Raw genomic sequence first — 22,679 nt, forward strand, 5'->3', positions numbered from 1 at the left:
ACAAATTTTAGCACTTGATGACCTTAGATTGGTCCTTACTCCAAGTGACATAAGCATCACTAATGCAACTGTCCCTTGTAAAATCAAATGCTACATTTTCATTTGTTTCTGTCTATATGCTGTGATGCTCTGTTAATTTCTCTTTTTTTTTTGAACAGAATTGTTTCTTCTGCCTATTTCCCTGTACATGCACTTTAAAACATTTTAGTGTGTCATCCGTCTAGTTCTATTGCTCTTGTTTAAACACCTTTACATGTGCAGTCTCTTAACTACAACTACTAATATTTTTGGGGATTTCAAGGAACACAGCAAATTGCTATTTATACTGCATGCATTGTTTACAAAATTTCATGATTTATATGGATATTGAGAAACATATCTGGCATAATGACCCAAGATCCGCAGGTTGTGATCTGTTGCTCAGTGTGGTATCCATCTCCTTGCCTGTGTGTCTTTTATTGTTTTGTGCTCACCTTTCACAGTACTACCATAAATACCAAAACTACCTACTTCCCCTTTTAAACATTTTTTTGTTTTGTTTTGGGATTGTTGGTTTTTGGGGGAGAGGAGGTGTTGTAACTGTTGTTGGGCCTTCATAACTTTCACGGTTTACTTTGAAGTGAAAAAAATTTCTGTATTAAAGAAAGCCATGTACTGATATGAACACTTGAGAAACAAGGTCAGAATGTACATGCCCACATGCATGCAAGCTAAGTGGGATAATCTGGGGATCTGATATTACACAAATGAATCATTCTGTCCATGAGATTGTGAAATTTGTCACAGATGCACATTCGGGTTTTTTTCTCCCTTTTCACAGTAAGAGAAAATTCACAGATGATATGAAGAAACAGGACTAGTAATGATGATTTCTTTAAATCATGTTGCCTGTTTAAATTAAGCTTCAGGGAAGATTATTACTCAGAGTGTGCTCGCTTTCCAAGACAGTAAGTCTTTAAAAAATGGAAGCTAAGAATGCTATGTGGGTTTGACCACCTGGCAAAGATGATTTGAGAGTAACCTGCTAGCAAGTCTGAAGGAAGCAAGGATGAAGGGATAGCAGAAACTGATTGCTAAAGTCCAGACAATGGACTTTACTTGTCAGAGGAGCTGCCATGCAGGTGGCCTAAATCATCTCACTCAATAAACACTCAAACACTGTAATCTAACCAGTGTTCAGTTTGAGAAACTTCAGCTTTGTAGTGCTTTTTAGATATGCTTCAGATGTGATTCCTTCATTTCTGTATCTACTGAATTTCACGTAAATAAAGATATCAAAGAAATGTGGTTTTGGTTGGTGGACCAAAACAATCTGGTAAAGCCTGAGAAGTTACTGTAACTAGAGTATTTCTCAGGTGCCCTTCACTATCCACTGTATATAGTCAACAAATCTCCTTTTGCTTAAAGGACTTTTATGCTGTGTGCTTTCTCAGTCTTCTGATCTTTTACATCAGCAGGGTGTGTTTATCATTCATGTTTGAGGACACTAACAGTAAGGTCAGCAACTTAAACCTTACTTAATGTCAACAAAGACTCCAATAGAAAAGATTTTTCAAAATGTTTGATGCCATCATTTTGATAATATCAATCAGATTATTTCTACAGTTTATTGTCTTGTTTCTAGATGTTAACATAAACCACAAAATGCTTAATAAACATCACAGAAGAAATACTATGCATTTGAAATAATGGATGTTTCAGTGTGTATAATCTTGTTATTCTTTGGATCATTACTGGGCCAGAATTCTGAATTTTAAAACTTAAATTAAAGTAGGATATTTGCAAATAGAGGCATAAATAAATGTAGTTACTAGTTAATGTATATTTGAGTGCTTATTTTGAAAAATTGAGTCATTTAATGAATCATTTCATGATAAACGCACCATCTTGAAAGTAGTTGTATTTTAATAGCATCTTTCCTTTTACTTCATTTTTTTCTGAGAAACTTGCTGGGGCTTATAGTCTTAAATCCTTTACTGTGTTAATTTAATGTCACTGAGGGGGTATGTGAAATAGAAACACATACATTGTAGATAACATTTCTGAAAAAGCAGCTTAGTAGAATAATGAAATCTGTATTATGATTTTGTGCTTTGGTAAAAAAAAAAGATTGGAGGAGTCAAACAGTACATGAAAAAACAACCTTCAGAATTTTGGTTTAGTTCTTAATTTGTTTTATGAGGGAGAATGTACTAATTTTCTGATTGATGTGCTTCAATTGACTGATCCTTTTTGATTAGGCTTTCTTCACATTTTCTGAAGATTAATCACATAACCTCTGAGTTGACAAAAGAACCAGAAAAAAACTGTAGATTAATACATGGTCGTCTAGTGCAGCTACTAAGCTGTATTCTTTTCATTGAATGTAATTCCATTCATTGATTAAACACTGGAAATAAACTTTATTTCCTCTTTATGTTACAGAGCTGCTAGATTTCACTGAACAATGGTGCAAAAATCCCAAGACATATTGTCATGATTTTCTATAAAGATCTTGAACACACTATTCAGCATTGATTTTTTTGTTGTGCTGAATAGCAAAATTGTATCAATTTCTTTTACACAATAAAGAAGAATTGAGGATGAAATTATCCCTGCAATGTATGTAAAGCTGACCAAACCATCAGGAGAGCATTCAGGGTAAAAGCTTGGGGAGGAAAAGTATTTTTAAGGAGGATAATAGGTGCAGATTTCTTCAATTTTTTTTTTCTTTTTAATGAACTTCTCAAAAAATCTTCTGTTAACTTGTCGTTTTGTTTTATTTTGTCATTTCAGGAGAGTAGAAACAGCAGTAGATCATCTAGTCCTAGTGTGAGAATGATCACTACCTCGGGACCAACCTCTGAAAAGCCAGCACGTAATCCATGGACACCAGATGATGCAGGTAATCCTTTGTTTATTATATAATTTTTTTGCCTGTAAAAAAATTTAAATATTTATTTGATTGTGGTATGGGATGTGTGCTCAGGCATTAATAAAAGTAAGCAATGAAGATCATGATTTTTTAAGTTCTGCTTAAATCCAGTCATTACATTACTGCCTTGTTTTTCACATACACTGTAAGAATACTTATTTATAGATTGGTAAATTACATAAACTTGTAAACTTTTTGCTTGTAAGAAAGTACTGTAAATTGCAGTGATAATAATACTTAATGAGCATCTTGTTAGCAGTCACTTTTTACTATAGTGTGGTTTTGGAGAATTAGGGGAATAGACATCCTGGAACATTTTAATCTGTCCAGTTGTATTTTGAATGCACATTTAAAGATTTCATTGCCCTGACATCTGGAATTAAATGTTATGTAGGTGAGTATCATCTGGAGTAGGTTACTCCTGTTCACCATCTCTTGTAATTTTGCTTATGCAGGATATAGATGTGCACACAAAATTGCTGGTTTTAAATGCACTAACACGTGTCTGTAGAAACATTGTAAATACTTCTATTGTAGCATCACTGTTCTTATGAAATAGGATTAAGAATGAAGATAATTTAATAGTTCAGTTTGATTTTAAAAGTCATAATGGATTCTGTTATGAAAATAACCAGTACTGGAATGCAGGAAAAAATGGATCCCCACAAATTCCATTTTATAGTACAAATAAAAATTACATTTTTGATACCAAAATGTACATGTTGAATCTTAAATTTAGTCTCAAGATGGTACTTCAGAGTGCCTCAAATGCTGTAATCTTTTTCTTGTGATCTTTTCATCTGGATGATCAGACTCTTCCTGTAACCAACTGCAAAATGGAGACTCATGTGGTGACTGACTCTTGCACAAGCATATGTATATGTACATAATTATGTATGTATATTTGCACACTTGCATTTAACCAAATATAAAGTGATTATGTAAGATGTACTTTTTTTTCCCCTGTGTTAGTGGGAGGACAACACACTCTTGTGTTTTGCTTCCCAGTTTTCTTCTTTCTGTCCTTTTTTGCTTTGCCTGACCACAAGTCAGTGCCTTGTCACTCATAACTTTTCCAAGCCTCTGCCCACTGCTGCAGCCCACCGTGGGCCCTCTTGTGCAGCATGGACCCCGAGTTGCTTTAGGCAGTGAGCACTCATGGGAATTGCTGCCTCACATTGGAAGCAAGCTCTTACCCAATCAAGAGCTCGTTGGGAACCAAAAGCTGCAAATCGTAAGCCAGTACAACAAAGTTTGTGCCAAGTTTTTGCTCTTAAATGCAGCACAGCACTGGAGCTAAAAGTCAAGTTTGTTTTCTGGCCCACAGAAATTGGTCACCTTATACTCAGGTAAATACAGAATGTGCCATATGTATGTTTTTTCTTGCTGGGTTTATGTAGGCCATGCACAAAGAATTGTTCAAATTTCTGAGGAGAGAAATAATTTTAGTTTTCTGTAAAAGATGCTATGTTTTTAATTTAATGAAGCAAAGTGATAAAACAAGGATGCAGCCGTATCTGGTCAATCAAGGAGAATTTGCAGTTCTGTGACGTGGTGCTGAAACATTTGGGAATGTCGCCTGAAGCATTGACATGTATTGATGTATTTTTGAAGCATTGCAATTCATTGTCGCAATATCCTTATATGGCAATAGTCTAATGTAGGGGAGGACTTCTCATGTTGATTGCGTTTAAGATACCATGGTGATTAAGTCTCTGGTTTTAGGGTTGTTTTCTTTTTCTTTTTCCTTTTTGTTTTTACCACCTTCCAGTTTCCTTACAAGCATACACTTAACCACTTTTTCTCCATTCCCACCCTCTTATTTCTGTTTCCTTTTGAAGCTGCTCTTGGAAATAGCATAGTCTTTGAGGGCAACACCTTAGTTTCTCTACCACGACTACTCTGTGGCAGGTGCTTTTGGGGTATGGGTAAGCAGCCCCTTTTTTTTCCCACCTACCCTCCTCCATATAATCCTCTAGTAGCAATTATGCGGCTGTAAAATCAGTAGTTTCTCCATGTGTCTTTACTCCCGTGTCTCTTAAGCTTAACAGTAACCTTGTGATCCCCAGATTGTGGGCTACTGAAAGATAAGAATGCAGAAACATACTAAATCTGGAATGAAAGCTCTAGAGAGAAATCCAGAGCAACTGCAGTGTAAGAAGAGAGCAGCCATGCCCAGGAGACAGACCAATTATTGGGTTCCTTACTACCCACAAAGTATCTATATGGAGCAGAGAAGATGCCCTAGAGCATGTTGTGAGGAAGATACTTAGAGACCTCACTGGGAGCAGGTTTCAAAACTGAGCAGGAGGTTGTGCTTATTTTATTTTGGCAGAGCTGATTTGCAGAGCTTCTAATTTTAAAGTCATTAGATGCATGGGCTGGCTGGCTGATCCTTCATAAACAAGAATGAAATGGCAAATTTTTTATAAACAGAAATGATCGCAAACTGTACAAAAATGGTATTTTTAAAATCTGTGTGCTGTTACATGGCTTCTAGAAATGTAGGTTGATAACCATGATTTTTTTTTTCTTGATGTGATAGACCATACTTTTGATGTTCTTAACTATCCGAAAAACAAAATGATTCATCTGCCTTGGGATTGGAACGCTGCTATTTCCATCTGCTTATCCACATTCAGATTGTGTATTGTGTAATTACTTAGACTTCTTGTTTTTGTCCTGTAAGAACAGAATTAACTCTTTTTAAATACATTAAAGTTTTCTTGGTATTTTTACAGAGACCAATGGGTCAGATAACTCCATCCCAATGGCATATCTCACATTAGATCATCAGTTACAGGTAATAAATATACAGTTTATTAGATTCTCAAGTTTGCATTTCATTCTAACATGTGACTTTGGGGCTGCAAAATATAGTGCCACATATTTACCTGGGTTTATGTTCTGTCTAATTTTTGACCAAGGCTAAAAAAATATATTATGTAATCTGAGATTGGTTGACTCAGGTTTGATCAAGCTATTAAAAACAAGCCCTGGGAAACATGATCCCTAAAACCAAATGTAAGCTGAGTTTGACTGTCAAAATAAGACATTATTTGCTTGAGTGTTACTGAATCAAATTGTTGTATACACTTTATTTTTTGTGTGTGGGATTAAACATTGCTTTGATTTTTGTGACAAGTGTCAGATTAAAACTTCAGATTTGAGTTAACTTTGACATCGGCGCAGTAATATTTTCCAGGGGATGGTTTAACACTTATTTTTAAAGGCTTACTGGTTTTTAAAAGACCGTTATAAATACACTGCAGAGACATTCTAACACACTATTTACTAAGATATCAGTTCATTAGTCTTTTACATGTCTGATTTATTTTCAGCCTCTAGCACCATGCCCAAACTCCAAAGAATCTATGGCTGTGTTTGAACAGCACTGCAAAATGGCACAAGAATATATGAAAGTTCAGACAGAAATTGCATTGCTGTTGCAGAGGAAGTAAGTGAAATGTGTTTAAACTTTTCTGTTCTTCTATGTCTTTCCTATACACAAAGTCTGTGCATAATAATAAAAATACATAATAAAAAGTAAATAATAGTCACTGTGACTATTCTATCTGGCTTTATGAAGTAACACTTCATAGGGCATAATTATTTTCCAACCTTAAACTCAGGAATACTGAGCTGCTCAGTACAGAGGAAATATTTAGAGCAGGTAATTGAAAGTTCCAATCAATATCCAGACTTCTCCTAGGACTGGACAAGTCCTACATAAGTAGTAACAAACTGGTAATGTTTGATTTTATCATCTCAAATGAAATACCTGAACTTGGAATTTAATTTGCTACACTGTCCATTAAAGTACTTTCTGTTGTAATTTATAGATAATTGGTTAGTTAATGGATTACAGAACTTTTGGTAATATGTCAGTGTAACTCATTTTGCAGTTAGTTTTAATCCTATCTCTGACTTTTGTCAAGCACTGCATTTACAACTATATTATCAACATTCATCTTAGATTTTTCTGCCGTGGCTTGAGGACCTGATGCTTAAAAGCTGTTATGTGCCTTCTCCTTGTGTGTTGGAAATAAAGTCTTTCCTCTTGCAGTGTTTACATGTAAACAACATGTAAACATGTAAAGCAGCTGCACATATTGTTGTGTAAGGTCAAAAATTATTGCTGATTCAGAATTTGAGTTCATAACAAGTTCTGTTGTGTTCTGTTTCCTGATGCCGGGGACCAGTTCAGAATCGCACACTAGACCAAATAATCAGCTTATGACCCTCCAGTGTCTGGGCCCCTGGCAGCTGTTAATAGGGATCTTGCCTTGGTTTTTGTGGATTAGCTAATGAGAAAAATGTGTGTACCTTTTGTACAGTAGAAATAGCATACAGAATGGGAGGAAAATGTTACTGTAAGATTGAACTCCTATCACATATTCACTTTGGGCTTAGTATTCTGTGAATAATTTGTTTTTTTCACATGTAACTAGGATTTTTAGATTAAATGAGGAGATAATGATGCTAGAGTTAATGTCTTAATTTTGATTCTATTTATGTTGTCCCCATTGGTCAATAAATTATTTTAAATATATTTCTTTCAAAACTGTTGATTTTCTACTTTTAGATTCCTACTGGGGTTTTTCCCTAGGAAGTTTTTGTTCACATTTCTTCCAAACTGTTTTTTCTTAGTCAGAATGTAATTGTCCATAGATATTAAAGCAAAAAAAGATGTTGTGATGGATGAATTTAATGCCGGTTAAGGTAGTTACTAGTTCAAACCTCATATAATTACTAAATTTTCTTTAACTGTAATTAAAAACCATATGGCAACAATTAATTAACTTTCTCCTTTGCTGTTTTGTTGCAAAAATATTGCTGGCAGCTTGCCTTCTTGACACCTCATAACAAAATAGTAAAACAAACTGCCATATCAGTTTTGCAGAATAAATAATAGCAAGATTATCAGTGTATTTGGGCCTCTAAAGTCTTTGCTAAAAAAACATGTTGAACACTTACAGCATAAATAATGGGAAACGCCAGTTACAGAAGTAATTGCGTTGATTCTGCTTTTCCACTGCTTTAATAAGTTCAAGATAGAAAAAAGCAATTCACTAAAAAGTTACAAAAATTACTGCAATTTTGTATTTGAAGTTGCCTTTTAAAAATTTTAAATGTACATATAGATAGCTAAAATTGGAGTTGAATGTATTCATGAAATTTTGTGTGGCTCCTTAGGTATTTAACTGTGACCTGTAAAACTACATGTGAAAGACATTATCTAAAGAACAGTTTTAGAGGCTGAGGCTCAATCCTCAGCTGTTATAGTTTAAATGTGGATTTGATTTGGAAGGGAATTTTTCCCCGGACTACATTAAAGAATAACATTCTTTTGTCAACTTCTTTTGCACAGAATATCACCAGCTGTGAGTTCAGATTGATAATCAAATACTCATTTGAAACATATGAAGTCATCTACACACAAATAAAAATAGAATATAAATGACAATGACTTTTTGTTTTCATTTCAGACAAGAACTAATAGCAGAACTGGACCAGGATGAAAAAGACCAGCAAAACACATCCCGTCTGGTACAAGAACATAAAAAGCTGTTAGATGAAAACAAAAGTCTCTCAACATACTATCAGCAGTGCAAAAAACAATTAGAGGTCATCAGAAATCAGCAACAGAAGCGGCCAGGCACATCATGATTTCCTGGGACCTTTCAAATGAAAAATATGCACAGAAAAGACTGATTTTTTTTTTATTGTTATTCTTACCCCTTATTATGACAGCTCATGAGTGTTAGCTTCTTGGTGTGATCTGTATGTGTCTGCTACACTTAACATCATTTAATTTTCTTTTTCCTAGGTGAAATCCAGTTCAACAGGTTAATTGAATAGGGTGAAAAAACAGTGACTTGAATTAACCAATAGCCCTCAATTTAAAGCAAGAAGAGTGGCTGTTTGCATGCTCCTTGTGTGAAGGCTAGCCTAACAAGTGTTGAGGAGGCTGCTAAATTGTGAGAACTTATTTTTAGTTTTTGGTGTTGCCTCAGTAAGAGCAAAAAAAAAAAAAGACTTTCCTGTTTAAGAATGGTTTTGTTCCAGTGTCTCATCTCAAACTATTATTATGATGATTATTTTCATAATAAACTGAAACATGCACCAAGCTGCAGAGGTGATGTTGGCTGACCAGAGTAATTCATGATGCATTAGTGATGCCTTTTGCCTGTAGACAGTGTATTTTTCCACATGCAAAATGGTAGGCAAGCTGGTGCCAGCATTCTCAGTTCAGTGCTTGATAACCCTGCATTTTGACTAATATATTTCTTGTAATCTTGCATTCATAAAATATTTGAAGTAAAAGGCTGTATTTTGTTTACTTTCTTGGGGTGAATGACATGCAGTTTCATTTAAATACGGGCCCAAAGTTAGGAAGGTGATCACTGGACAGAATCGGTCCCTTGTATAAAAGAGATATCATCAAAAGTATGTAAAAGTGTGTTTCAAACTTTTAAAACCTTTGTCCCTGTAGAATCTTTGGAAGAAAATTCAGAAAGAAAATTAATACAGTACTTGAAATACTTGCTCCCTTTATGTTTTTGCTCCGTTATTGATTTTGTTTCAGGAGCTTTTTTTCTTAAAATTATTTGGTGAAAAGCATTTACCATAAATGTAAATAAGTTTGTTTTAGATAGAATGGGGAAAGAGTGTGGGGAAATTACTTTATTTTAAATAGCAAATTATAAAATGGAGTTGAGTATGTGAATAGTGGAAACTATTAAGTAAATGAGGGAAATAGCTTAGATCTCCATCAGGAATCTCAGTTATTCCACTCATTTGAACATAGCTCAAAGGAAGTTCATCACAGAATGCCTGCTGCCTTTGTGACTGAAGAATTGCATTTAATGAGCTGGAGTGGAATATGTAATGCTCAGTATTGATATTTACCATCATTTCATAGGAGAAAATAATTACTTGTTTACATTGCAGATTGATTATTTGGATTATGAATTAACTTTTAACTGGTACAAAAAGGAGGCACTTCTGTATACAATGTTAAATTACTCCTTACGTACATACATAAGTTCAATATGTTCTCAGTTACAGGCAGGGTTTTAATAACACATGTGTGCAAAATCAAAATAGGAAATTGAAATTTAGCTGCTGCACCCTATAAATAAAAGAGAAGTAGTGAAATTTGAAGTACTCTTATTTCAAATTAATACTTACTCATACCCATGAGCAGAACTTAGAAAAACCCTAAGGGAAAAACCTCATACTATTTTCTATTTCTCTTCCTGCCTACTTGATAAAAACCATCAACGCAGTTGTGCTTATCTGTGAACAGCAAAGAGGACGAACAACTTACTAAACATCCTGTCTTGAAACTAAATCTATTGTTGGCAAAGCTTTGGGAGTTAGAAACCTTTCCCTCATTTTATTTAAATAAAGGAAGGGTTCTCATTCCCAAAACCTTAACAGATAATTTGATTAGTTAGCTGAAACTGATATTGGGATCAACTTAAGGGCACACATATTTATAGCAAAATGTAATTGAGGGAGAAAATAACTCTAGTATTAGGAATAGCACATGTTCTCCAAAGCATTGCTGTTCACATACATCTGTCTATCTACCAAAATGGAGACACTCAGTGATCAGCAGCTTACTTAACATATGCTGAAGCATTAAGTAGAGCAGCATAAATACTGATGCTCAACTTCAGAGGCATTGATAGTTACATACGCAAAATCATTTCTCAGGACAGTTTTTACATTTTTGCTGTGTAGTAAAAGATATGCTTAAGGTCAATCTGCTGTATGTGAAAAGTCACTTTATGGCAGGGTTTGAATAATGAAATTGAATGCAGTGATAAATTAATGGTACATAATATAAAATTAATTTCTAGCAATTGTTTATGATTTTCCAGGGTTTACATTAAAAAGGGTCTCAGATTATAAAATAAGTGCTGTGCTACCATGCACTGTTGGCTTCAATCAATAGTTTGGTTTTATCACTCTTTTAATTTTCAGAAGGAATTTGGAGTTTGGCTTTTTCCCTTCAAATTGTTCTTTTCTTAATTTTACCAAAAATTTTAAAAATACTCAGATTTCTCACTGAGGTTTTCTATATCACGAAATTTCTTTATCATTAAAAAACTGTAAGGGTAAAACAAGGCAGCTTGGGCTAAGAAGAGTTTAACAGCCTAACTTTCAGTGACCTTTATTGTTTTCATAAGGCTCTTGTTTTAAAGTTGTTTACAAATGTACTTTTACTTTTCTGTTAAACTATTTGGACTGTTCAGGAACTTTTTTCATGTACTCTTCAGTTAAAGCTGGTCCTCTAATAATGGAGGTGAAACATCTAGGTTGGGCTGGGCGCTGCCTTCTCAGAAAAGGTAACAGGCTCTGGTTTTTGTTACAGTCTGTGTTCTGTAAGATATTTTGTAATTGAAGTATGCTTCTGTATACTATGCAGTTCTTCCAAAAATGCTTTTTTTAGGCTTTTTGGTTTGTTATTTTTTCTGATGAGGAGTTGAAGATTGTAATTCAAAACTTGTACATAAAATGGTGAATGATTTCATATGATTCAGGAATGAGCAGTGTGGCTTTCTGTTACAAGGTTTTACTGCTTTGTCAGGAGTCTAATTAATAAAAGCTGAGAGACTTCCACAAACATGTAGTAATGCCCCAACACTTGCCAGAGCATCCGTGATCTCTCATGGAATCCCACACTGGGTGGAAGATAATCATCGTGCAGTTGTTCCCACTGCCAAAAAAAACTTCTTCTGCTATGAGCTTGTTCCTTCCTGTATGCAGAACTAGGGTGTAGGATGAATAGTCTTACTCATAACTGAGTATAAAGATATTTTAAGAATGCCACATCTACCTTGTGGATGTAGTGCAAAGAGATAAGTGATTGTCTTCTGTTGTTCAGGTCAGAAAAATTCCATTCCCTGTAACTTGTCTGTTTGTTCATATTGGATGTTACAGTTTGAGAGGTTCTGCTGCCATACCAGAGACAGAGATGACCCCCAGAAGTTTCTCATTGCCTGTGAAGATCACAAAATTGTGCTTCAAATCTGTTCTGAAGTGTTCTGAACAGCTTGATCCTTTCAGGTGCCCTGCTGTAACTTGCCAGGAAAGTTTGAAAAAACAAGGGGAAAGAAAAAAGGTGTGGCATACCCAACCCCTCAGAATAGAGATATCCCTGGTGTGCTGGTTGACAAGCAGGATGTTAGAAAAGCAAACCTGTGTAGATGTATATGCAGATATAAACACGGTGTTACATGTTTGTGTGTTCTTACGTACCTGAAAGGAGCATGCAGCCAGGTGGGGGGTCAGCCTCTGCTCACAGGCAGCCAGCAGCAGGACAGGACACGGCCTTAAGATATGCCAGGGGACATTTAACTTGGACATTAGGAGGAATTTTTTCATAGAAGGGGTGATTAGACTTTGGAATGGGCTGCCCTGGGAGGTGGTAGAGGCACTGTCCCTGAAGATGCCTAAGGAAAGGCTGAAGGTGGCACTTTGTGCCATGATGTGGTTGATGTGGTGTTTTCAGTCGTAGGTTGGACTTGATGATCTCAGAGGTCTTTTCCAACCTCATTGATTCTGTGATTCTGTACATAGCTGCATATATCAAATCAGAATTGATAGATATCTTTTTCCAAAATCAGCTTTCTTTAGTTTTTATTTACTTCGGTAATGTCACTAGATGGGTGATATTCTATGCCTGTGAAGATCATGTTCTTTAGAGGCAGATAAATAGAGGTGTGAGAGTGCATTAGTTTTTTTTCTGTGCCCATGTAGCAGTTAACTGCTTCTTGCAGGGACAGTTCACATCCTCTACTTAACTTGGAGACGTTTGCTGCAAATGTTTTAACTTTGAACCTACATCTCTCTGGTTATGGAGCAGTACTTAATTAAAGGGCCAAAAGGAATGTAGACTAAGTAGTTTTAATTTTTAATTATTAATAAAATACTGTCTTAAAATACTTATAGCACTACTAATCCTAGGGCTTTAGCCTAAACAAGTATTAATGAAGAAAAGATTTTTGTTCATAGCTGTGTGCTTTACACTAAGTAGCTAAAAATTTGAGATACTCTAAAGGATACAACAGGCTTATGTCTGCATAATTCCACATAGCTAGTCAGTAGTCCCCTTCTAACTTAGGATAAAGTCAGCCATGCACTTGGGAACCATTTCTTTTTACAGATGGATGGAGAGGAACACATCATAGAGTCACAGAATCATTAAGGTTGGAAAAGATGTGGTGGACAACAAGCTGTCTGTGAGCCAGCAATGCCTTTGTAGCCAAGAAGGCACATGGTGTCCTGGGGTGTTAGAAAAAGCATTGCAGGTTTATGGAAGTGATTCTTCCTCTGTGCTCGGTCCTGGTGAAGCTGCTGTGTCCAGTTCTGGGCTCCTAGTACAGAAGAGACATGGAGCTACTGGAGCAGGTCCAGTGGAGGACAGTGAAGATGATGATGGGACTGGAACATCTCTCTCATGAGGGAAGGCTGAGGTAGCTGGTCCTATTTAGCCTAGAGAAAAGGTGACTGGGAGTGGGTCTCATCAGTGTGTATTGGTATCTAAAGGAGGGTGACAAGAAGGTGTTTCCAGTCTCTTCTTGGTGGTGCCAAGCAATAGGGGAGAGAGAGACTGGACAGAAACTGATGCACAGGAAGTTACACCTGAACATGAGTCAGAACTTAACTGTGTGGCTGACTGAGCACTGGAACAGACTGCCCAGAGAGAGTGTGGAGTCTCCTCCACTGGAGATATTCAAAAGATGTTTGAATACAGTCATGAGTAGCATGGTCTAGGAGACCTTTGGAGCCTGGACCAGATGATCCACTATCATCCCTTCCAACCTTACCCATTCTGTGAATCTGTTAACACTGATGCGCAGCCTGGTGGAAATGCACTGACCTTCCCTTTGCCTGGTCGTGCTTTTCCCCTCCACTGAACAGGAAAAGCAATGGAGCAACTGCACGCAGACTGCTCTCCTGTGGTAATTAGGCAAAAGACTGAGTGGTGGCTTGCATTCATATAATCTATGGGTTTAGCATGTGCTGTGGAACAAAATCTTAGTTTATACCAGAAAATTAGAAAAGATTTCCTATGTGTAGGAAGCTTGGAGATTATATAATTTTTACATTTTCTCCACTCACAAAGTGGTGAGGCTCTGGAGCAGGTTGCCAAGACAAGTTGTGGATGCCCCATTCCTGGCAGTGTTCAAGGCCAGGCTGGATGGAGCTCTGAGCAACCTAGTTTAGTGAAAGGTGTCCCTGCCCATGGCAAGAGGATTGCAACTTCATGATCTTTAAAGCCCCTTCCAACCCAAACCATTCTATGATGAGGTCATTATGCAAAGAGCTCTGTCTCGGTCTGTTCCCCTTCTTTCTCATTAAGAGTAGCAGCGTGGATGCCACAGCTGTGGCCACCTTTGAGTGATGTGCAAAGCCACATGACTGACCTGGCAGCTCCTGCAGTGTAGAAAGAGGGGTGGCCAAAAAGGTGCTTAAGGCATGGAGAACACCTCATGCAGCTTTGCTATTGGATCTATACAGTAGATGCTTTAGACTACTCAGACTCCCTTCCAAAAACAGGCAAAGTCACAAAGATTAGGCTAAAAGAGGGAGTAAATCATCCTATCATGTGAGGATATCCATATTTGCGAAGCCACCACATGTGAATCAGATTCTTATTCATGTTTCTTACATCACCTTCATCATCGGCAAATTCCTGGCACAGCCAGGAATTGTTCATGAGGTAGGAGGAGTAGATAATTCAGCTCATCCTCTGAGGGCTGTCTGGGGCCTGCAGGGCTGCTAGGAGCAAACTGCTTCTGTCAGGGAAGTGCTCAGAAGGGACCTCAGAAGAAGAGTCAGCACCAGGAGCCCCTTTGGTCAGTGCCGCTGTGCTTTGCACCAGAGCACAGTGCCGTGGCTGAGGTCACAGGGCTGGTGGTGAGAGCAGGGCTGCTGCTTTTCATCAGCAGCCTTTAGCCACCCCTCTGGGTGTCTTGGGTGCTGGCAGACACCACAGCTGCTGTGCAGTGTGAGATTTAAGGTGGCAGTTGTATGCTTATCAAAAACCCTGATTCCAAAGAGATGGCTAAGGAGGGATTTTGTTTATTTGTTTTGGGGTAGAAAAAATTGGGGTGAGGGTCATTGAGAGCACTGTGTCCCTCATCTCTGGATCAGGGAAGTACGCCTGTAGCCTTGGCACAAGCCCTTTTCTGAGTGTGCTTCCAAAAGAACCATGTGGTGAAACAAGTGGTAAAGGCTCTCATAGTTGCTTCCCTGAGGGCTCTGAGTTCTCAGACCTGAAAGGAAGAAGTGGGAATAAAAGGAAAAACCATAACAACACAGCTAGGGACATGAATGTGGCTGGTTTATTAATAGTTTTGCATATTATGCCATGATCTCCCCATAAAGTGCTAGAGGTGGAACTGAGTTTCCAATCTCAGCTGCTTTAATTCAGTGGTTTTAGGACCATGTAATCTGCACCTCCTGGATAAACCTCAGCCTTCACCTCGCCTTCACAGCTGAATTTGCCCCTCAGAGCAAAAAAAAAAGCAGAGGAGGGAATATATATTCCTGGAGCAGGACCTCAGGTAAAGATATCTTTTTAATAAAATCCTATTGTGGTAAATCACAAAAGGTGCAAAAAGTGATGAACATTAAGAATCTAACTTGGTTTTAATCATCTGAAAACTCAGATTTTGGTGATTTTTTTTTTCCTTCCCTGGTGCCCAGTCCCAGAGTGAGAAAAGATGCAAATATAACCAATTGCACACAGCTTTTCTGCATTCAATCCAGCTCCTACAAGTTTAGTTTCTGTCAGTGAGGTTAAGTGAGGGGTCTAGAGCACAAGTCCTGTGGGGAGCAGCTGAGGAAGCTGCCGGTGCTTAGCCTGGAGAAAAGGAGTCTCATGGGGAACCTTGTGACTCTCTACAGCTCCCTGAAAAAGAAGGTGTAGCCAGGTGGGCTTCAGCCTCTTCTCACAAGTAATAAGAGGAAATGCCCCCCAGTTTTGCTGGGGGAGGTTTAGATTGGAAATTTCCTCACCGAAGGGGCTGTCCAGCGTTGAACAGGCTGCCCAAAAAAGTGGCTGGGTCCCCATCCCTGGAGGTATTTAAAAGCTGCGTAGATGTGGCACTTAGGGACATGGTTTAATGTTGGACTTCACAGTGCTGGGTTAGTGGTTGGTCTTGATTCTTGAGGTCTTTTCCAATTTAAATGATTTTATGATTCTGTGATTCTGTGATTCTGTGTACAGAGTTTAGATTGTTGCTAAGGAAAGTAGGAAAATATAATTTTAAAGAAGATGATTCTACTGAGGTTTAGCCCTTACTTGATTTATTTGGGGACAGATTTCACAACAGGTGAGTGATTTTCAGAATATCTTTATCAAGTAGAACACCAGTCTCATGGCTGGTGTTGATGTTGCAAGTTTTTAAGCCAGCACTGTGGCTTTCCTGGCCTGAACAGTTACTTCTAGCCTGGATATTGAAATTATCTGCTGGGGAAAAGCAGAGCTTTGGGTTCATAGAGAGTAAACCTAGTTAGTTCATTTCTGAAATCAAACAAAATGCTGAAATCTCAAAAATTGACAAGGAAAATGGAAGAAAATGCCAATGAGGAAAATGAATTTGCAATTTTGGCATGTTAATCCAGATGTCTTAAACTGTCTGGCAAGGAAGTAAATCACATATTACCCTCACACCTCTACAGAGAGATGCTGTTCTGAAAAATTTGCTTTTGTTCTGCTCTGTCAGTTGGTCTGATATCGTTACCCTCCCAGAGGACCAGGGCTGGCCAAGACCTTTTCACTGTCACAGTAGGATGGTGCTGTCCCTACTCTGTATGTGGTTAGTCTTCCTATACCAACCATTTTCCCAGAGCTCTAGCTACCTTGGAACAGGTAGCTAGAGGGCTGGTAGAAGTATTCACAAAGGTTCTTCCTCCCACTTGCTTCAGGCAAGGGAGACACGTATTTCTCCATGGTAAATCAAGCTGTGAGCCTAATTCAGAGTCCTGGAATGAATGGTGCAGAAAATAACTCCCTCTGCCTTACAAGTGAGGCTACACAGGTGGATACAGGAGAGATTACTCTCAGATGCCTTTAGCATTTGTGAATACCTCAAGAACTCCCCAGTCATCAGCATCTGCCAGTGAGGAAAATCAAAGATGATACCTACACTCATTTTGACCCATCTGTTGTGTTTCTGCTGCTGAACATTATTTTGGACTTTAAAATCTTTTAATAGCCAAATATAATTAACACTTCTCATAGTATGAGTGCATAGCATAACTTGCCCTGTTATTTGGACCAAAGCTAATGTTTTATGTATAATAGCCATTTTTATCTAATTACCCCTAGATTTAGTATCAGCAAGAGCAGCACAGGCCATGCATATCCTTTGTGTGTCTGCAGGCAGGCTGCAGGAGGACCTGTGACACAAGGAGAAGTCTGAGACTCACCACAGCTCCTCACCTCAAAGAGCAGCAGGGCTGTTAACTCGTGGCACTGATTTTGCAAGGTTTATGCCTACAATCCCGGATAACGTCACTAATTCACTCTGTGGTTGCCACTCAGCAGACAAATTAATGGCGTGAGTCATTGTCAACTCCTACTAAATAAACCAGTGAACGAGAGATGAAAGGCTCTGTATCCAAGTTGTTTTCATTAATTGCACTGTGGGGCAAGGGTAGATTTAATTTCAAGGACAGGAATATTAACCTCAATTCCTTTTCCTTAATTGAGTGTGGAGAAACAAGAGGCGTAAGCAAGGGAAGCAGAGAACAAGGACATGGGTCATTAGCACTGTCATCTGGTCTCACAGGCAGCAGTGCCTTGTAAAAAATGTCATTGCGGCAACCAGGAGGCAAAAGCTTGTTTGGCAATGCACGGAGCATAAGTAATAAGGACATTTACATTGGTGATTGAATTTTTACCAGTATTTAAATGTGCAAGTCTCAGCACAGGCTCATAACAATAAACTAGTAACTGGAGCCCATCTTGCAATGATTCCTAGGGTGAAAAAAACAGCAAAATCCTGCAGACCCCTCTCCATGGAGGATGCTGGCTCCATGGGAAGCCTTTAAGGGAAAAGATGTGGTCATTAGGCCTATTTTATTACTGATATATAACACTTGCAGAGCATTTCTCACCTGAAAGCTTCAAATCACTTTCCAAAATGCATGATTACAGAAAAATAGAGGCCCAAGGGAGCACAGCTGACCTTCCAGAAAGGAGTAAGAATTTTGGCATAAAATTCATGTTTCCTGCTGGTCATTCCATTAATGTATGTGGTGGGCTCCAGTGATTCTGTCACTGCTTAATTATCAGTTAAGCAGCAGAGTTCAGGAGAAGTTTAGCTAGATCCAGGAAACATCCTTTTAGCTAGTGAGGATTTGGTACATTTTTAATTTCTCAGCTGTCTGCATTGATTAAGATGACACGAATGGAAAGAAACCAATTACATACCAGGTCAGCTGTCGTTGTGAAAGTGGGGTGGCAGTCAATGAATGGGTACATCTCTTGGGTATGCATAGCAGGGTGGGTGATGAAATTACATCTTAGTATGAGATCAGGTGTCTCCTACATTTAAAAGGCTTTAAAACAAGACGATGAATTTTAGGCTTGTTAGAAACTACCTGACCATGCCTAATCTTGTTCAGGATCATAATTGTTAAAGAAATAAAAACCTTAAGAGAGAACTTTTTGGTAATGCCTCAAAGAACTTTTTGGTTCAAGGAGAGAGTAAAATATTCTAAACCAAACACATTATAACTTGTTAAAAATTCTACAAAATAATTTTAAAATTAAGGTATCATTTTTTGTTGATGGAAGAGGTTAACAGAGATCTGTTTTGTTATAGACTTCATGATGTTGGTTGGTACAAGTGACTGTGCTTAATTACATTTAAATGCTGTGCAGTTAGGAAAGAATGTGCCTAAAGCTGTATCTCCACATGCAGTGCTTATAAGAAGAAAGAATTTCTCACCAAGCTCAAATTCTATCTTCTCTGCTATTTAGAACACAGGAAACATAAGATCATCTTTCTTTTATGAATCTAGCAGTGATTGCAAAGCTGTAAATAAAAATGCAATTCTTTCTTGTGATGCCTGCGAGTGAGCAAATAAGAATTAAATAAATAAATGTTTCCCTTACATCTGCAGAAAACCTTTAGGGCTCTATGGAACAGTAAATTGTGGGAGTCTCTTGACTTAGCTCAGTTACACTTGGTTCCCTGGAGGCCCATCATTTTGAAAGAACTGCGGCCTACTTGGCTTGAGAAACCAGGTCAAACTCCCTTTACTTAGAAAAAAGTAAAAATAAAATATTAATGCCAGCGTTTCTTGCAGTAATCCAAAGCACACACCAGAATCCAGCCCACTACAGAATGGCACTGTTCTGCGCTTACTCTCAGTGTATCATTGCTGTGTTAGTGAAGATCTGATTCATCATCTCTTGCCAGGAGAGTTGACCTCTCCTGGAGAACCTCTTTGAGTCCTGCAGAAATTCCTGTGCGTGCTCAGCTTGGGGTTCTGTTACCCATCCTTGGGGCTCCTGGCCAGAGAGCCAGCCAAGGCCAATGTCTGTCCAGAGGAACATGCCCACAGCCTGTGCCACCTACACCCTACACTGTGATTGAAAGGATCAGTCAATTTTTTGATCAATGTCTTCTTCGTGCCCAGCTCTGGTTTCTTTTTCCCATATTCTTCTATCACTGAAGCTTAGCTGAGGCCTTAGGTCATCCTCTACCTGCAATCTTTGTTGTAAGACTGGACATGGGCCCACATGAGTTTTAAACTACCTAGACATTGACCTTATTTCCTAATACGTAGAGATAAATATATGAGAGACACTCGTTAGCCTTTCAATTCAGGCAAAGTGGAAAAGAAAAATGTGCTATTCCTTTTTAATTGAGCACACTAGTACACAAAAGCAGTATTTTTTTCACTATGTAAGTGATCATAAGTGCAAGTAGTTTTTCTGCAAAATTCCTCGGTGTCAGCTTTGCAGTAGCCAAGACACAGCATTTATGCTGGATCTGCAAGAAACTGCAATAAATTTGAAAAAAAAAAATTAACCAATACTGAGACTGTCAGCAAGGGCTAAATTACGTCATGCTATAACCTGGATTTCCTGGAGGTGAGAGACTTCTGCAGAAGGAGAGCTGAGCAGGACAAAGCCCCTTTTCTGCGATATACTGCTCACTGAAGAGCCTTTCAAATCATGGCATTCTGCTCTGTAACAGTGATGAGACCCTGAGTAATGACCTGGAGACAGAGAAATGATGCCAAACAGCCCTCATAATCTCTTTTGTGCAAGGCAATTTTTCCCTTGCATTAGCATGCCTGAGCACTGAGGACCTCATATTTACTAAGACTTTTTGTCTTGCCATTTCCCAAAGAGCAGTGAATTTTGTGCTGCTGAAAACTGTGATTATGCAAAAATAGGGTCTTTTTTCTTGCCCCTGGAGAAATATCAGTGCTTCTGAAGAAGTGGCTTTGCTCCACAAAGAGAACCTGGCAGGCTTGGTAGCTTAAAAATTTGATTGCCAATGAGCAAGTCTTCAGTTGTGTGCACGTTTCATTTCAAAGCAGTGGCCTGGGAACATTCTCAAGCTAATTAAAATGCAGTAAGTAGTCAGCTGGTGGTGCTGAGAGCTGTTTTCCCACTTGGAAATGGGAATTGCAGTGGTTTCCTCCTTATGGTCCGGAATTGTTGGGAAAGAACATCACATGGAGAGCCTAGTCAATGCACAAAGCATCTCCAATGGCTGCAAAATGGTTTAGGGGTTTTTTGTGTCTAAAATCAGACATTGTTAATAATGTAAGAACAAGGAAAATGTGCTCTTGGGAAGAGGCTAGGCTTTGCAGCTGCTACCAAGAGCCTACTTACAGTCTAGGCTGATCTTGATTATAGCTGGCCAGGCTTGAAATCAAAAAAAAGTTGGATTATAGCCATTAAGAAGCATTAATCTCAGAGGTATCTGAACTTAACCTGTATTTATTTTCATAAATACCTTTTGTGTTTCTTTTGGTTTAGAAAATTCCACATTTAAACAAAGCCAACCAAACCACAGCATAGTACATAAGGCCCAAAGATGAATCTCTAGAGTAGCCTTTGAAACAACCAGAGGATGCTTTCAGTAGTTGCAGTAGCTGCCAGAGAGCAGCAGGACAAGTGCAGGGCTCTCCTGCTCCAAGATAAGCCCTGATGTAAGTCTCCATATCCATAGTAGGCACTTACCTTTAGCCCTGAGAAGCTCAAAAAGCACTTGCTGGAGTCCAGCTTCTGTTTCAGCAGTGGGCAGGGCTCTTTAGAGGGAAGAAGTGGGACTTTTGCACGACTCTCATCCTCCTACCTGGCATAAAAGATGCAGATGAATCACTTGGAGGTGAAGGATTTCTGCATTTAACTACATGCTGCCTCTGACTACCTTTTTGCAGCACTGCAACCTTTTTAAACTTACCAGCGATTTACTGGAGCGTGACAGAGAGGAAAATGAGGTGTGTTTTTACATTTCCTTCTGCCAAATGAGCACACAGTCTCACAGTCACCTACGGAAACTGGAAGGGTGGAAAAGTGAATTTTCCTTTTCTCATTGCAATTTAAAGAAAGTATATGGAAACTAGTTTGGTGGATCTGCAATCTGTATCTCATTTAAAATTAAAATTGTCCATTGAATAAATTTCCATTTACTCTAGCAGAGCTCTGGTGATTTACATCAGTTAAGAATCAGCTCATCATTTCCTTTAAAGCTACTTATATCATTCTGTGGTTATGAGCACTCTAAAGAGCATTTAGGCTGCATTTTTAAAGAGTATAAACCCTCCGCAAGTTTCCTCTTGCAAATACAAGTTTGAAGTGATATTTCACCATGAAAACATGGTTAATTTCCCTCTTCCAGAGATCTTAGTGAGGTTTAGTGCTATTTTATATAGAGTGATCTGTTTAATAACATGGAAATGTTCCATCCTGTTGGTCTCTGTGTCAGTGTTTGTTCTTTATATTATGTTTTAGAAAAAAGTATAATGACAAACCATTATTTTTTTTTTTACCTCAGCATGTTAAACAAGGCTTTCCTGAAGTTCTGATGTAATATCAATTATTTAATAAGCATGGAGCTTACAACTTAGCTAAAGATTATCATCTATAATAGATTCATCTGCTTGTGTTTTCCTCAAAGCCGTGCTTTTTGGCCTTTTTGCTATACAAAAGAATAAAGTGTTTCTGTGTCTGTACAAACTATGATGACACTGTGGTTTTCCCTCTAGAGTTTGCCCTGCTCGTTTTGCATGATTTTGAATTTAAAGAAAAAGAAAATTGCAGCAGCATGTTTATGCCAGAAAATAAATACAAACACTGCTGTACTCTCTTGAACATCATCGCTATGACGTAAAGCTTCATATTAAAACCAGTTTTGCACACTGTCAGTCTGCACCCCTGTACTTTCCTCAGGACAATGTTGCTGTCACAGCAATTCAACTTTTCTAGCAAATGAGACCATTTCTAACGAGATAACACTGTCTCAAAGAACTGAATGTCTTAGAGACCTGAGCTCCATGCTCAGCAGAGTGTTTGGCACCCTGAAACCTACATTTCACTGAATTGGGTGGGACTTGCATTCCTAAAAGATCAATTTGCTTTTGAAGATGAGTGCCAGTTGGCCAAATCATTTTTATCTGGAGTAACAATCCTGTTAAAAAAATTCAGGTCTTTTGGCAAATGTATCAGCAAAACCAGGGCCTCATTATTGCTACTTCTTCTGTGGTC

The 22,679-nt window shown here is 38.2% G+C and overlaps 1 protein-coding gene across 5 annotated transcripts in view; it reads left to right on the forward strand.

Annotated features, from left to right (window-relative positions):
- The window catches only part of MAP3K7 (mitogen-activated protein kinase kinase kinase 7), a 47,758-nt gene extending 36,206 nt beyond the window's left edge, over positions 1-11,552 (forward strand). For 4 of the 5 annotated variants that reach the window (XM_059842449.1, XM_059842450.1, XM_059842451.1 and 1 more), the window contains 4 exons: positions 2,776-2,884; positions 5,656-5,717; positions 6,256-6,371; positions 8,404-11,552. In XM_059842449.1, coding sequence (XP_059698432.1) covers positions 2,776-2,884; positions 5,656-5,717; positions 6,256-6,371; positions 8,404-8,584 — 468 coding nt within the window. In that variant the 3' untranslated portion in view covers positions 8,585-11,552. Of the gene's footprint in view, positions 1-2,775; positions 2,885-4,755; positions 4,843-5,655; positions 5,718-6,255; positions 6,372-8,403 lie in introns of all 5 variants that reach the window. The other variant, XM_059842453.1, reaches the window with a different exon arrangement.
- The last annotated feature ends 11,127 nt before the right edge of the window (positions 11,553-22,679 follow it).

Source organism: Haemorhous mexicanus, chromosome 3 (assembly GCF_027477595.1).
Source record: "Haemorhous mexicanus isolate bHaeMex1 chromosome 3, bHaeMex1.pri, whole genome shotgun sequence".
Classification (NCBI taxonomy): Eukaryota; Metazoa; Chordata; class Aves; order Passeriformes; family Fringillidae; genus Haemorhous; species Haemorhous mexicanus.